A 16132-nucleotide genomic window follows, 5' to 3' on the forward strand; every position below is an offset into this window, starting at 1 on the left:
ATGAACAAATTATCATTACTATTGTGTACTGAATATTTTTATATTCATTATATCAGTCCTTACAACAATTTTAAATTGACTTTATTGTACCCATTTTACAGGTGAGAAAAGTGAGGTTAAGTAAGGTGAAGTGATTTGTCTAAGATCATGCAACCAGAAAACATTGCTTTAATTATTACATAATTCTGTAAAGACCAGGCTGCTAACTACAAACACTGCCATGCCTCTAAACCAGTGGTGCTTAACTGGGGGTAATTTTGTCCCTCCTCCCCCAGCCAGGAAGTCATAGGCAATGCTTAGAGATATATTTGATTCTTACAACTTGAGGGGAGGAGAAGTGCTGTTGGTAGTAGTAGGCCTCTAGTAGGTAGAGGCCTAGAATTCTACTAAACTTCCTACAATATACAGGATAAAGCCAAGAACTATCTAGCCCAAAATATCAACACTGATGTTGAGAGATGCTAATTTAGACTTTCTGTTAAATGCATCCCTCAAACTGTTTTCTTTTTGTCTTTTTTCCTTGAGGGTGTCAGTACTGGGGCTTGAACTCAGGGCAACTCACACTTGCTTGGTTTATTTCTCACAAGGCTGGCACTTTATTACTTGGCCCACACCCCACTTCCAACTTTTGTTGGTTATTTGGAGATAAGAGTCTCATGAACTTTTCTTCCCAAGCTGGTTTCAAACTTTGATCCTCAGATCTCAGTCTCTTGAGTAGCTAGATCACAGGCATGAGCCACCAGTGTTCAACTCAGCCTGAATCTTCACTGAAGACTCTTGTTTCTCCATTTACTCTCTTTTAATTGCTTTTGAATAACCCAACCAGTTCCAGTTCCCCATAGAAATTGTGTAATTAATTATCCAGTCCTCAGAAATGCCAGAAATCTAAGAAGAATAACCACTTTTAGCCATTCAATTTTTTTCAGCTCTCAGCTCTTTGACCTTAAACAAGACCCTTTACCTTTGGCATATGCTCATTTTGCAAGATGAATCTAATAATGTCTTCTTTATCATACATTATTGTTGTAAGGACTGAAGTGTAAAACCATTTTACCAGGAATAGGACTCATACTGAAAGAAAGCTTCTCATTCTGTGGGTTTCTAAGATTGAACCAAAACTAATGACTTCTCAATACCTGTAGATAGGTATCTTCTGAAATTCACCTTTGAAAGGACCAATGTTTTTCCGCATTCAGGGCAGGCTCAAGGTGAAGTAGGGGTAGTCAGGTAAATTAGTATATATAAAGCTAGGTCAGAAAGGGAGATTTGAATATTATCTAATTCTTTGTATTGGAACTCGAAACTGATCAAAGCTCTTCTTTTCTCTCCCCCTCCTTTTTTTCTCTGCTCTGTTCTTATCGTTTCAGGTGCACAGTGACTGTCGGAGACGGTTTTCCAAGGAATGTTGCTTCGGGACTCATCGCTCATCCATAGTCCCTCCCACAGCTCTGAGCGATCCCAAAGGCGATGGTGAGTAGCTAAATCTTAACTTCAGAAATATACTGAGGGAGGAAGGGAAGAAAGGAGGGAGGAAAAAGGGAAAGGAGGGAAGGAGGGAGGGAAGGAGGAGGGTGTAAAGGCCAAGAGAAAGCATCAGTGCATCTTCGTTGAATGAATGGATGCATCAATGTGTCAGAATTAGCATTACATCAACATTTGTTTAAAAATGCTGATAAGGATATTACTTGTACTCAGAGAAAGTAACTACTTCCAAGCTAAACTACTGATGGGACCCAGTAGGCTCCTTTTGTAGCTCCAAGTCCTGACAAGCCCTGGAATTTTGGTGCTTGACTGTTTGGTTTAGAATGCCTTCAAACTCTACTGGCCAGTGAATGGGAATTGTCCCATAGAGAAAGACTTCATAGACTCTTTCCAGACCAAACAGCCATGAAATCTCTTCAAGGAGATATTCTTCTGGCTCCTTTTCATGCAGGTTACAATAAATCGTATATCTCAGCCCACACATCCTACTTAGAAGTGAGCCACATGTTTTTCCCCTGTGAATCCTCTTTTACTGGGTCATCTCTGGAAAGTTATGAACTCAGAGGTTTGGGGAATTGCTATTTGTCCAGCAGCCCTCACCTAGGAGGCCACTGTTTCCTGCCTAGCTCCCTGCCAACATCAAGACTGAGCTCATGAGCTGGCAGAGCTTGGCTATTTAGTGTTACAACTCCACTTCTCCATGGATGACCTCAATGTTGAGGATTATTAAAAGCCTCTCTCTTTTCCAGATAATTTCTCTTTAGACTTGTTTCCTCTGAAAGTGGTTTGATAACATTGAATTGGCTCTACCAGAGATGTAGAGAAGTGATTATAATTCTTTGTTTCACCACATGCCAATACGTTCTCCAACTACCTCCACCCTAAATGACAGCTTTTCTTTCCCCTCTGCTGTCCTGATATCTTCTCACTGTGAGAACTGAGGTAACACAAACAGAGAGAACTAGTTGGAGTGTTGATCTTTCTCCTAAGCTCTCAGTTTTCTCCTTCCTTAGTTTCTCCACAGAGTTTCACTAACATTTGGTGTGGCATATGTTTCTTTACTCCTTGAATTTTAACCCACTTGTTTGTGTATGCATTTGTCTCCTCAGCTTGGGGGCAAGAGCTAGTATGTAATAGTTGCTACAACAATGCATTTTTGTCTAGAAATAGTTGAAAAAGACTTTCAAGTCCCTTTTGCTGAGGTCTTGACTTTGGCCTTTAATCTCAAGAGACTAGGATCTGTGCTCAAAAAGTCTTTGTAAACTAGTTACAGTTGCTCATGCCTGTTATCACACCTATTTAAGAGTTGGAGATTGGAAGGAATGTGGTTCAAGGCCAGCCCAGGCAAAAATATGCTGAGACTCCATCTCAGTCAATAGTTGAATGTGGTGTGTGTGTGTGCGCATCTGAGATCCCAGCTATGTGGGAAGTATACATGGGAGGATCATAGTCCAGGCTGCCCTGGGCATAAATGTAAGATCCTATCCAAAAAATATCTAAAGCAAAAAGGGCTGGGGTCTTGGTTCAAGTGGTAGAGTACTTTCCTAATAAGCATGAAGTCCTGAATTCAACTTTCAGTACTGCTTTTATAAATTTTTTTCAAAATGTGATGCTAAATTATTTTTTCTCATTTCCATCAAAATGACCTGTTTTTTTTTCTCCTTTCTCTTTTTTTCTCTGTCTGTCTCAGGCCAGTTAGTAGTATCTTCAGACTTCTGGAATCTCGATTGGTCATCTGCTTGTTCATGCCCTTTACTCATCTTCATTAATTCCAAAAGTGGCGATCATCAAGGGATCGTCTTCCTCCGAAAATTCAAGCAATACCTTAATCCGTCTCAAGTGTTTGATTTATCAAAGGGCGGGCCTGAAGCAGGGTAAGTACAATGTAAGCAATAGAGCTTTCCTCTATACATTCTAGACTAGAATAGGTTCCTAGAATCAATCCTTGCACCTGGGCAGGTACACAAGCATATACCTCCAGAGCACTTGGGTTTGATTAGTTGAAGAACTTTTGGTTCTTTCTCAGAAATCCTTTCAAGCTCATGTCCTGCTCCCCAATTTTTTTTTACCACTTCTGATTAAAATAAATAAAACTAGGGGCTGGGAATGTGGCTTAGTGGTAGAGTACTTGCCTAGCATCCATGAAGCCCTGGGTTTGATTCCTCAGTATCACATAAACAGAAAAGGCTAGAAGTGGCATTGTGGCTCAAGTGGTAAAATGCTAGCCTTGAGCACAAAGAGGCTCGGGGACAGTCCTAGGTCCTGAGTTCAAGCCCCAGGACCAGCAAAAAAATAAAATTATGCCTTCAGAAGAAGCAGCAAATGGATATTTCTGTCCATCTGTTCTTTCTTTCCCTGGGGATTACACACAAGCATCACTACTATAGGCCTATTTAATTTTTAGACCATCTGGCTGCTCAGTCCTGGTTGCTTTGAGTTCACTGGCACTCTGCAATGCATTGCAAATGGGCTAGAATACGTTACTAATAGCTTCCACAGCAAGGCTAGACACAATAGAATATAAGTTGAGGCAAGGCATGATCTCTGAGATTGTCTGTGAGTATACCCAGAGATAGAGGCTAAGGAAAAGAAGGCAAGTAGTCTGTTATAGGGATATCCTAGCACTTGAGTCTTGATACACTGTAGGACAATTATTTTTTTAATATAGCTATTCATGAAATGATCATTTCCCTATCTTCTTTCCAGGCTGTGTATGTTCAAGAACTTTGCTCGTTTTCGTGTTCTGGTCTGCGGTGGAGATGGCAGTGTGAGCTGGGTGTTATCTCTGGTTGATGCCTTTGGATTACATGAAAGGGTAAGTCCTTGATTGACTCAGTTTAGCCATTGCTAGAAACATCAAGGGTACAGAACTGGCCACTCCAAAAAGTCCAAAGTTTTTACTCTCCCTGACAATAAAATGTGTATATTCTACAAGGCCAAAAGCTAATTTGACAAATTTAGCCATTTTCCAGTCATCTCCCCATGTGAAAAAGATTGGAAAGAGTAGGCAGGGGCTGGGAAGGTGGCTCAGTGGCAGAGTGCTTGCCTTGCATGCATGAGGACCTGGGTTTGATTCCTCAGCACCACATAAGCAGGAAAAGCTGGAAGTGGTGCTGTAGCTCAAGTGGTAGAGCATTAGCCTTGAGCTGAAAGGCTGAGGGACAAGTCCCAGGCCCAGAGTTCAGGCCCCACGACCAACAAAAAAAGAGTAGGAAGCAAAAAAATGAGTAGTAATCATTCCCTAAACTTGAAAATGAAGAGCCAAAAGGGAAGAGAGTAAACAAAACAAAGGGGCCACAAGCTTTCTTTGATCTCTCCCCCAGTCTCTAGGTAGCCAGCCCCTCTATTCTGATTCTAGTACTTTTCTTTTCTGAGGAGTTTTAATGTATTCCAGTAACGTTCTACTTTACTGAGTAGTTTATTGCTAAAAGTGAGGTCCAACTCTTTAAGGACAATCACATACAACTTCTGATATCCTTCTATTATAGTTCCTAGAATCTAAAGGATGTTTCCTTCTATTCATACAGTGTCAGCTGGCAGTCATACCGCTTGGAACTGGCAATGATCTGTCCCGTGTCCTGGGTTGGGGTGCATTCTGGAGCAAAAGCAAATCACCACTTGACATCCTCAACAGAGTGGAACAGGCTAGCGTGAGGACTCTTGACAGGTGAGTTCCAGTTCATATCAGTTACTCCCAGTTCTATCATCTCCATCAGGAATATTCTCACACAGAGAGCCCTGCATCCTTTTTGGACTCAGTGTAGGCAAGTTCGTCTTTTGGGAAGCCAGAGTCTATAATGTATCTGTTAAATTCATTGAAGCCCCTCTTCAAACCTAAAAGATCTGTGAGAAGGGATCTCACAGCTATATTTCAAAGATCCTGTGAACCCCCTTTAATTACCAAAAGAGTAGTTTTCCTTTGGGAAATCTTATCTATATATATCAGATTCTCAAACAAAGGAAAAGTTTGTTAATAATTGCAGACAAGAGAGACTATTGCCATACTATCTCCAAAAAGGAAGACTTTCTAGGCTACAGAATATTCAGGTATTTGTTTTATGCTTGTTCATAAAGATTTAGTAGGGCACTCTTTTTTAGTGGGGTACTCTTTTAAGATACTTATCTGGGCCCAATACAAAGGACTTTAGTAGGACTTGGGCAGGGTCCTGTTTATGTGTATGTTACCAAATCACCTCCAATGATCTTGATGCTACCTTTGGTTGGGAATCACTGTTCACTGAGAGCCCTGGGAAGAATAATTTCCATTCCACTGGCCTAGAGTAATCATGAGGCAGTCTCCTTTTGTGGTAAATTTTGAGACCAGGTGGCCAGAGGTTGCTAAAGTACTCCTTATAACCCACCTCCCTCCACCACACAAACATTGTAAGTTCTTTCTTGACATGATACGTGGATTCCAACCTATGATAAAGCAGAACTCTAAATATCTGCCTTTGAACTTCATTTCAGATGGAGTGTGATGATTCGCGAGACTCCCAGAAAAGTTCCACTGCTAAAAGGACAGGTTGAAATGGATGTACCAGAATTTGAGGTAACTACTACCGTGCTGTAATTCAGGTCAACATATTTATCACGAATGAAGTAGTGGGCAGATTCCCCAAAAGAAGCTTTTCTATTTCTACAGACTTAATAAGGATGAGATGGTTGAGGACTATGAACAAGTTAATCAGTTAAGGAATGTGTTAGGCACTGGGGATAGAATTCCTTCAGCTATTTCAAAATATTTATGAGGTAACTACTATATGTAAAATACTAGTCTAGGAGTTGTTCTTATGCTAGTGAGTAAAGAAGAATGGCATAGTTGTTGCTGTCATGGAGCACATAGTATACTTGGAGAGATAGAAAAATAATAAAGTAATATGAACATAAGGAAGTAGAAGTACACATAGATGATAGAGAAGGGAGATAGAAAGAAAAAGAAAGAAAGAAAGAAAGAAAGAAAGAAAGAAAGAAAGAAAGAAAGAAAGAAAGAAAGAAAGAAAGAAAGAAAGAAAGAAAAAGGAAAGAAGGAAGGAAGGAAGAAAGAAAGAAAGAGAGAGACAAAGAAAGAAATTATATCAATCTGGGTGGGGTCTGCAAAATCTTCTTAGAATAAATGCCATCTAAGAAGAGACTAGGACAAGTTAAGCAGAAAAATTGGAAAGTATAAGGCTGTTATAGACAAATGGATTAGGCATGCATTGTTCCAAAGGTAAGAATAGGTATAGAATATCACAGAACTGAAACATATTTATAATGGCTAGAGAAGAGAGAGAAGGAGGGTAAGAGAGAGAGGAAAGAAGACAGGGAATAGAAGAGAAGATGAGGAGAGGAGAGAGGAAAGACAAGACAAGCAATAAGGGGCCAGACCAGGAAGGCTTTGTAAACCATGGTAGGAAGTTTAGACTTTTATCCTAAGACTAATGAGAATTCTAGAGGGGGTTCTTCTGTATCTTATGATTTAAAAAATTCCAAGGGCTGAAGGTGTGGCTCAAGTGATAGAATACTCACCTAGCAAGTACAAAGCTCTGAGTTCATGTTCCAGTACCATTCCCATCCTCCCCCCAAAAAATTCTAGACATTTCAGCAGAGGAGCTGAAATGGTAGATTTTATCATCAATATTTTTCACCCTATTTGATTTAATACATATCCAGCAACCAATCCATGCTTCTATATAACAATAGAGTTTTAAGTGGAGGGATTCTATAGTTCTATAATTGCTTCTATAATTCTAGCAACAGGAAGAAAATCTAGGAGATGCTAAAATTGCCTATGCAAGAGATGATGATTTCAACTGCTGAAGTAGTAACAGTAATAAGGAGAGTTGAACATATTTGAGACAAAATGGAAAATGAGAATTATCAGGACTTAGTAAATTTTTGAATGTAAGGAGTGATAGAGAGCATGAAGTAACTGTAATTAAGAGAACATATACAAGACCCAGACTAGCTGGAATCCAGTCTAAGCTTCTTCTTCTTTGTGCTTCAGTTTTCTCCTCAGTGAAATGAGGATAATCTTAATCTGTTAATATAGTTACTGAGATTACATAAAAACTATATATATATATATATATGTATATATATATATATATATAAAACAGAACAAAGCCTAGAACATATATAAGTAGATACTGTTATTAGTAGTAATATTATTATTTAAGAGGTAACATGCTGATATTGAAAAGATATGAATATAAATCAAATTTATTTACTAGCTATATAAGATTGTTTACTCAGCCAAAACATGGAACAAACAGTAACCCATTTACATTAGTTTTTTATGATTAATTGATTAATTTAACTTAGAAAAATCAAGTTAGAGTAGTTTTAGAATGACTACAGATCCAAGATGATCTCTGGTACCCTTCTATGAGAATTCTCTAATTGTGATTAAAGCAGAGTTGTTGGTGAAGCATGAGGGAGCAATAAGACTGTAGGGAATGAGGGTAGACAGCACACAAGGTGCAAGTGTTAAGATTCTGGGACTGAGCACTTTTTCCCTTAGGCTGCTGCTATCCAACACTTGGAGTCTGCAGCCACTGAGCTCAACAAAGTCCTAAAGGCCAAGTATCCCACAGAGATGATCATCGCTACCAGGTCAGTCTTCCTTTGGTGCATTTTCTTAGTCTTTATGGGCTGTTCCAAGGTCAGATATGGGGCTCATTTTGATAGTGCAGAGTGTCAAGGCCAAGGAAAATATGTTTATATTTCCAAGTCAGATTTCTCCCAACTCAAATCTCTGATTAGAAAGTTTAAGAAAGGGCTGGGAAGGTGGCTCAGTGGTAGAGCGCTTGCCTTGCATGCATGAGGCCCTGGGTTTGATTCCTCAGCACCACATAAGCAAAAAGAAAAAAGCCGGAAGTGGTGCTGTGGCTCAAGTGGTAGAGTGCTAGCCTTGAGCTGAAGAGCTGAGGGACAGCGCCCAGGCCCAGAGTTCAGCCCCACGACCAGACCAAAAATAAAAAAGAAAAAGAAAGTTTAAGAAAGAAAGATGAAATTCAGGTGAGGCTTCCTGCTGATCTAAAAAGACAAAGTCATAAGCCAGGTATTTGGAAGGAATGTTACAGAAGAATGTAAGGTATATTAAATAAGTAGGTTTCATTAGGTAGCTGATGAAGAGAACATCAAGCGCTATTCAGACAGGAGAAGAAGTTTATTTACTGAACTGCAGAAATTTATTTACTGAACTGCTGCCCCCAGCGTGCATAGTGGAGAGGCATGGCTGAAAAGGAAAGGGGGTGACCCACCCTAGGTCAGGATTTATCTAGGGGAGGGACAGGAAGAGGTGTGGCCAGGTGGGGGAAAGGTGTGGCCATACTGATTCTGGATGTGACCTCAGGGTCAGGGACCCTCCTAATGTCAGATGGGAGGTATGTGACTAGAGGTGGCCCATGATGTGACCTAGCAAGAGGGGAAGGTGACTGCTTCCAGGTCTGCCAGTTACCTAGGTAACAGATACTGGGCAGAAACTTAGACAAGAGGTAGAGAGGTGTCCCTGTGCAGACCTTACAAAGAGAAGCACAACATGCCAGACCATTCAACAGTATAGACACCTTGTTTTCCATCTTTGACACTGGAAAAGGTCTCTGTAGCACTTATTTATAACTAGCAGCTATTGTATAACTTAGTAACACATCCTCCCTTCTATGTGGATCATTTATTCCTTCCAGAACTCTCGTTTGAGTAATACTCTTCACAAAAGAGCTCTCCTAAAGTCACTATGTTTGTATTTTATCATCTCAGCTGACTAATGCAGAATAAAACGTCTGACCAGAGATGAATCTGGAGATTCAGAAATAGGACTAAGAAATGCCAGTCAATCTGCCTTAAGTATTTCACGTAAGAAGTGGTGTGAAAATTAAATGGAGATAGAACTTATCTGGCCATAAGTACAATGGGAAAAAAAACAAAGAAGGAAGTGATGAGGGGAGATCAGAAAAGAGACAAAGAGGAAGAGAAAGAGAGACTAATGATTTTATAAGATAAAAGGGCTCTGGGATTTACAGAGCACAGCACATCATGCATTCTATCTTATCTTTCCAGATTCCTATGCTCTTCAGCAGAAGATTTTGTGATTGATATTGTAAAGACCTGGCAGCAGATAAAGCAGAACAACACAGCAGTAGAGTCTGTGATTTTGAAAGTAAGTTTCCTGGGGCTGGGAAGGTGGGAAGGTGCCTTGCATGCATGAGGCCCTGGATTTGATTTCTTAGCACCATATAAGCAGAAAAAGGAGGAAGTGGCGCTGGTAGAGTGCTAGCCTTTAGCTGAAGAGCTAAGGGACAGTGCCCAGCCCCCACGACTGACAAGAAAAAAAAAGAAAGAAAGTTTCTTTTCCTTTTGTCTATATTCTTTGTGGAACCAAGATCCTCTTTTCAATAAAAGCAAATGTGCCTCTTACTGGAAATTGTAAAAGAAAGACAGAGAGAAGCAGCTAGTAGCCTTCTTAATAGAGAAGGTCCAATTTCATCATTTTCCATCTTTGCCAAATGGAAAAATTATGCTATGCATTCATATACAAGTGCCACAAGCATCCACTCACAGCATACACCCAAGTATATATGTGCACTCTGGTTATATATGAGATGATTTTTGGAAATAGACGCCTACAAATACACACTAGAAATATGCCTATATTCACCTCTATAACACTAGCCAACATTTATATAGCACTTACTCTGTACCAGAGAAGATTTTGCATGCTTCTGATGTGTTTGTTAATTTATTTAATTCTCAGAGTTGCTGTAGAGTATGGATGAACACAGTTAAGTAACTTGCCTGAATCCATAGAGGTCAATGTAGATGAGTGGTAATATAAAGGGGAGGATAGAGAATGACTGATAATGAGTAGTAGGTTACTTTTGGAAGGAGGAAATCTTGTAAAATTAGATAGTGTGATGGCTATATAACATTGTGAATATACTATAAACTATCAAATTACATGCACTTTAAAAAGATAGATTTTATGATATATTGAATCCAAATAAAGTTTTTAATAAAATGAGTATGCCAGGACCAGTGACTCATGTGCCTATAATCCTAGCGACTCAACAAGCTGATATCTGAGGATCTCAGTTCAAAGTCAGCTCAGGCAGAAAAGTCCATGAGACTCTCATCTCCAGTTAATCACAAAAAGCCAGAAGTGGAAGCATGGCTTAAGTGGTAGAATGCCAGTCTTGAGCAAACTAAGGGAGAGTGCCCAGGCTTCTGAGTTCAAGCCCCAGTAATGGCACAAAGGAAAAAAAAAAGGATTAATCAGTCTGACAAAGGAGCAAGTCTGCCAGAAATCTTTTTGGGAACTCAGTGAAGAAGAAGCTGCTCTTATCTGGAAGAGGGAAGTAGGGGAAGGGAAAAAAAAAACTGTGATCAGTTCTTCACTAATTACAAAATCTGTACTTTCTATGATTACTATTAAAACAATAAAAGCTTGCTCATTCAAGAACAAGTAACTTACCTTACATCATATTCATCCATTAAATGATGGCTCTAGGAATCAATGTCTTAACTCATGCAGCAGATTTACAACCTCAATCATATATATATATATATATATATATATATATATATATATAGAGAGAGAGAGAGAGAGAGAGAGAGAGAGAGAAAGAGAGAGAGAGAGGGGCACATTCATATCTATAGAAGCATGTGCCACTGTAGACATGTTTCTTTCCTAAACTTGCCATGTTATGCATCATCATTTTATAGGCCAATCTGACTTGAGATAGATTAGGAAACCTATATAGATGTTTCAGGCTGCTCAGAAACTAATGTATTTGCTCCACTATCATGCATTTGGTATCACATCTACCCGTATAGTTTTTACCCTCTGTACTTCATCACCTCACACATGACTTTGTGTGCTCAGCATTTCTGTGCAACTATGGCCACCCTTCCCTATACATCCACATTCCTCATTCTGTCCTCTCAAGCACTGGTCCTTCATGACAATGTCCCATCTTGTTTCTTCATTTTTAGAGTGACTTAATGTATGATAAGCTCAGTGTCCTGATTGATATCCTGGCTGAGGAGGCAGCAGCTACCTCAGCTGAGAAAAGTGAAGATGATGGCATAGCAAGTGGAACGCCCTTCTTCATCTCTCAAACGGACCAAATAACCAAATGCAAGTTGGATCTGGCCACAAGAGCCAAGAATCTCCAGAAATCCTTGAAACTCATCATATTCCAAGTTGAACAAGGTAAGAACACCAGGCGTGTGGTAATTGGGTAGGGGAAAGAGAAAGTTTCAATGGATTGAACAGTATCTGACCTCATTACCAAAAGCTTGACTAGATTCTGCATTCATGTTTCACTTGAAGTCAGTCTTAAAAAAAAATAAGTATTTTTTGAAGTCAGTCCTCAGACAACTCATGTGAAAAGTTACAATCAGTCCCTATGAGCAATTCCTTTGACTCCTTCTTCCTCTTAACCTCTCAACTATCTCTACTTAGTTATTTTATTTTATTTATTTATTTATTTATTTGGTCGTGGGGCCTGAACTCTGGGCCTGGGTGCTGTCCCTCAGCTCTTCAGCTGAAAGCTAGCACTCTATCACTTGAGTATCAGCCCCACTTCTGGCTTTTTCTGCTTATGTTGTGCTAAGGAATCAAACCCAGGGCCTCATGCATGCAAGGCAAGCACTCTACCACTGAGCCACCTTCCCAGCCCTCTTAGTTATTTTGAGAACATTCACACTAAACAATTACAGGTGCTAAGTGGCCTGGCTCAAAGCTCTGTGGGATTTCACCTGTAGTCATGGACTTTTTTTCTACATGCTCGTGTCTTTTTCTAACCATCAGGTCTACTCACTAGCTTATGACTATTTTGTTTAAAAAATGGTGCTCATCTCTGCATGTCTGACAGTATTAATTGGGCATAATGGCCCCAAGAGTTATCCTGGTGGCTCTGACACAGATTGCCATTGCTCAGAACACTTGATAGTTTTCAAACTAAGTATAAAAAAACCAGGTGCCTCAACTTCCTCATATAACATTTTGGTGACTATCTCTTCCCTATCATGACTGAAAAACAGAGTGGTAAGATAGTATAAGATTCAGAGTATCCTAATTTTGATCTTTGGTAAAAATTTTGTACCAACTAATCTATTGAAATTAAGCAGAAGTTCCATAAAGCAAAGGAATCCCCTTTGCCTGGCCTTTGACTTTTATTTGTGATACCTTAACCTGCCTAGATAACTTTAGATATAACCTCAACCATGTTGCTAAGAAAGAAAGGAAACTTCTCTTCTTCAATATGAAAGAATTAAACACGTAGCCTTTATTTCTATATGATGAAAGTTAGATTAATCTGACACAGCCATCACTGTCACAACTGACCCTCAGTCTGTTTCACTAACACATATATTAGATTTAGAAGTGAATCTTGTGTCTAAGGGACAAATAAATGCTTCCTTATAAAGGACAGATTGAATGTACGAGCTTTGGTACGGGCTAAGAACCAGAACTATAAAACATATAGATTGCTGAAAGGAAGGAACTACCTCAGATGTGGTAGGTATGGATGAGATATCTAAGTAAAAGGGTAGCATGATCCTAGAGGCACATGGCTGGACAAGTCATGTGAATAAATGAATGAGTGGAATGAAAGTAGAAGGGCAAAGTATTTTCTACTCTGTTATCCCTACCCAGGACTCAAGGTTCTACTCATAACCATGTGTGGTAGGTGATGAACAGAGTATCCAGGGAAACAGAAAGTTTGGGCATGAAAAAGACATGGCAACAATGCAATATGGAAGCCAGAAGTACTTAAAGCATCACTGAGGATAGGTGGTAGTGAAAATGAGGGTCTCCTTGTCTACATACTGATTGACATTTAATACATTAAACAGATGCTCAACAAATGTTCAATGAATGTGACTAATCCTCCCTCCCTGTCTTTTGTAGTTCTGGACAAGGAAACCAGACAAACAATATCAGTCAAGAACTTTACATCAACTTTACTCCTGGGAGATGAAGACTCAGAAGATTTTAACCAGATGAGCCCAAGACACCGTAAGACTCTTTCTTTATTTCTAATATTCTAGCCTTCATCACTGTCATTTAGTTCCCAAGAAGAAAATAAATATTTGTTATGCATTCCTCTTTAGCCATAATCCTTCTTTGAAGTAGAGGGAGGAACCTCCCTCTTTTCCAGAAACCCCACACTGTAAGATCCCTCTATATTATCTTATATCAGGCTATCCTTATGAGAACCAAGATTAGGGAATGCCTTAACTGCCAACAAGCAAGTAGCATAATCTTGGTATTTATTTTTTATTTTTATTTTTTCCTGAGGCTTGAACTCTGCGCTTGGGCGCTGTCTCTGAGCTCCTTTGGTTCAAGGCTTAGCACTCTACCACTTGAGCTACAGTACCACTTACAGTTTTTTCTGTGATTTATTTGGAGATAAGAGTCTTACAGACTTTTTCTGCCCCAGCTGGCTTCAAATGGTGATCCTCAGATCTCAATTTCCTGAGTAGCTAGGATTATAGGTGTGAGCCACTAGCACCCAGCTTCACTGTCCTTCTAAGAAGATTCCCCTTTCAGATGCTGGAAATGTGGCTTAGTGGTAAAGTGCTTGTCTAGCATGCATGAAGCCCTGGGTTTGATTCCTCAGCACCACATAAACAGAAAAAGCTGGAAGTGGCACTGTGGCTCAAGTGGTAGAGTGGTATCCTTGAACAAAAGAAGCTCAAGGACACTACCCAGGCCCTGAGTTCAAGACCCAGGACTGGAAAAAAAAGATTCCCCTTTCAAATGAGATCTCTGAATATTATTTAGCGGAAAGTCATTGAGCTTAACTTTCCTCCAGCAGAGAAAACAGGGTTGAGCACAAGTAGGGAGAAAGAGGTTTTTGTTTGCATCAGACTCCAATGTTATATTTGTGTCTAGGTTCTCTTCATGGTACACTGTCTTCTATCCCTTCTCTCAAGAGTGAGGACCTAGACAACCTTAACTTGGAACATCTACATTTTAATCCTGAAACAATGTAAGTATTTAACCCTATTATGGTTTTGGATGTGTGTGTGTGTGTGTGTGTGTGTGTGTGTGTGTGTGTGTGTGTGTGTGTGTGTGTGTGTGTGTGTGTGTGTGTGTGCCTGTCCTGCAACTTGAACTAAGGGCCTGGGTACTGTCCACAGCAATACTTCTGGTGGTTAATTGGAGATAAGAGTCTCATGGACATTCCTGCCCAGGCTGGCTTAGAACCTCAATCCTCAGAACTCAGCCTCCTGAGTAGCTAGGATTACATATGTGGGCCACGAGCACTGGCTCTAAACTGATTATCTTTTAATGGTATCTTCCTTTGTTTGGTTAAGAGCATAGTATCAGAATATTAAGTGTCAATTTTTTTTTTTACTTTTGGGTTTTTTTTTAAATTTAATTTTATTTGTGAACATACTGTACAGAGGGGTTACAATTACATGGGCAGGATAATGCGTACATTTCTTACCAAGCATTGCAGCCTCCTCCTTTGATTTACCCTTCACATCCCTTCCCAGCCTCCCCCCTCCCCCCCAATCCCAATCCTTCTCCTTCCCTCCCTTCCCCCCCCCCCCTGCACCGATGTTGTAAAGCTCGTTTTGGACATGACAACTTGTACTTCTCATTGTTGCAACAGGTCCACCTGTATCCTTAAACAACTGGTTTTTCCCCATCTCCTCCACAAGTTATACTGACATCAAATATAGTGAAAGCAGGGGTTATACTGCGGGGGAGGGACATACAAAGCAACAAAGAGATAATCTTATAAATGCGTTAGAAACACATGCATGAAAGAAAAAAACATTAAAATACATATCTAAGGGTTCATTTTCCTGACATCACTTTATCTGACCTTTTCCGCTTGACTCATACATATACTAGATATTGCAAATAAGGGAAACCATGGGACCTATGTTTCTTTGGGCCTGGCTTACTTCACTTAATATAATTTTTTCCAAGTTTTTCCATTTCCTAACAAATGGGGCAATGTCATTCTTTCTGATGGAGGCATAGAATTCCATTGTGTATATATACCACATTTTCTTGATCCATTCATCTACTGAGGGGCATCTGGGTTGGTTCCATATCTTAGCTATGGTAAATAATGCTGCAATAAACATTGTTGTGCTGGTAGCTTTAGTGTGGTCTTGTTTGTCAATTTTTTTTTTTTACTTTTGGGTTTTTAAAAAAATTCTTTACTCGTTTTTACTTTTTTATTTTTTATGAGTCAAATCTTTTTTTGCTTCTATACATTAATTCTAATTATTTTGAGGCAACAAAATTTAGTAACAAGTGTTTAACAAACACCCATCATAATTGCTAAACTATGGAATCAGCATTACTTATATTTGATCAGCTATAAAAAAAAACTCATCAATTTTTCTTTAACAAAAGATAGTAGAAATTATAAAGAACAGGGGAGAAACTATGAAGTAAAGGTCTTGTTTGCTAATACAACACCATAATTCCAGTCTTAGAGCCTCCCAAGTAGACAGAAGGAAGATAGGGGAGAGGCAAGACTGTTGGAAACAGAAAGGAGTTTTGAACTTGTGGCCCCATATCTGCTCTGAGGCAACACCAAGGGTCTAGCAAGGAAGCAATGGCTGAGACGAAATAGGTGAAAGAGCTCTCCAGGGCAGCTGGGCAGAATCCGTGTATCTAAAGTGCAGTTCTGGA

The 16132-nt window shown here is 39.6% G+C and overlaps 1 protein-coding gene across 1 annotated transcript in view; it reads left to right on the forward strand.

The window, feature by feature from the left end:
* Window positions 1-16132, forward strand: part of Dgkk (diacylglycerol kinase kappa) — a 118374-nt gene that overhangs the window by 83116 nt on the left and 19126 nt on the right. Inside the window, exons 9-18 of the mRNA XM_042695269.1 lie at window positions 1368-1470; window positions 3173-3356; window positions 4189-4297; window positions 5010-5149; window positions 5950-6031; window positions 7985-8076; window positions 9523-9622; window positions 11455-11674; window positions 13379-13486; window positions 14366-14462. Coding sequence (XP_042551203.1) covers window positions 1368-1470; window positions 3173-3356; window positions 4189-4297; window positions 5010-5149; window positions 5950-6031; window positions 7985-8076; window positions 9523-9622; window positions 11455-11674; window positions 13379-13486; window positions 14366-14462 — 1235 coding nt within the window. The remainder of the gene's footprint in view (window positions 1-1367; window positions 1471-3172; window positions 3357-4188; window positions 4298-5009; window positions 5150-5949; window positions 6032-7984; window positions 8077-9522; window positions 9623-11454; window positions 11675-13378; window positions 13487-14365; window positions 14463-16132) is intronic.

The sequence above is a fragment of the Dipodomys spectabilis genome, unplaced genomic scaffold, assembly GCF_019054845.1.
Source record: "Dipodomys spectabilis isolate Male_0828 unplaced genomic scaffold, ASM1905484v1 ptg000180l, whole genome shotgun sequence".
NCBI classification, from domain to species: Eukaryota; Metazoa; Chordata; class Mammalia; order Rodentia; family Heteromyidae; genus Dipodomys; species Dipodomys spectabilis.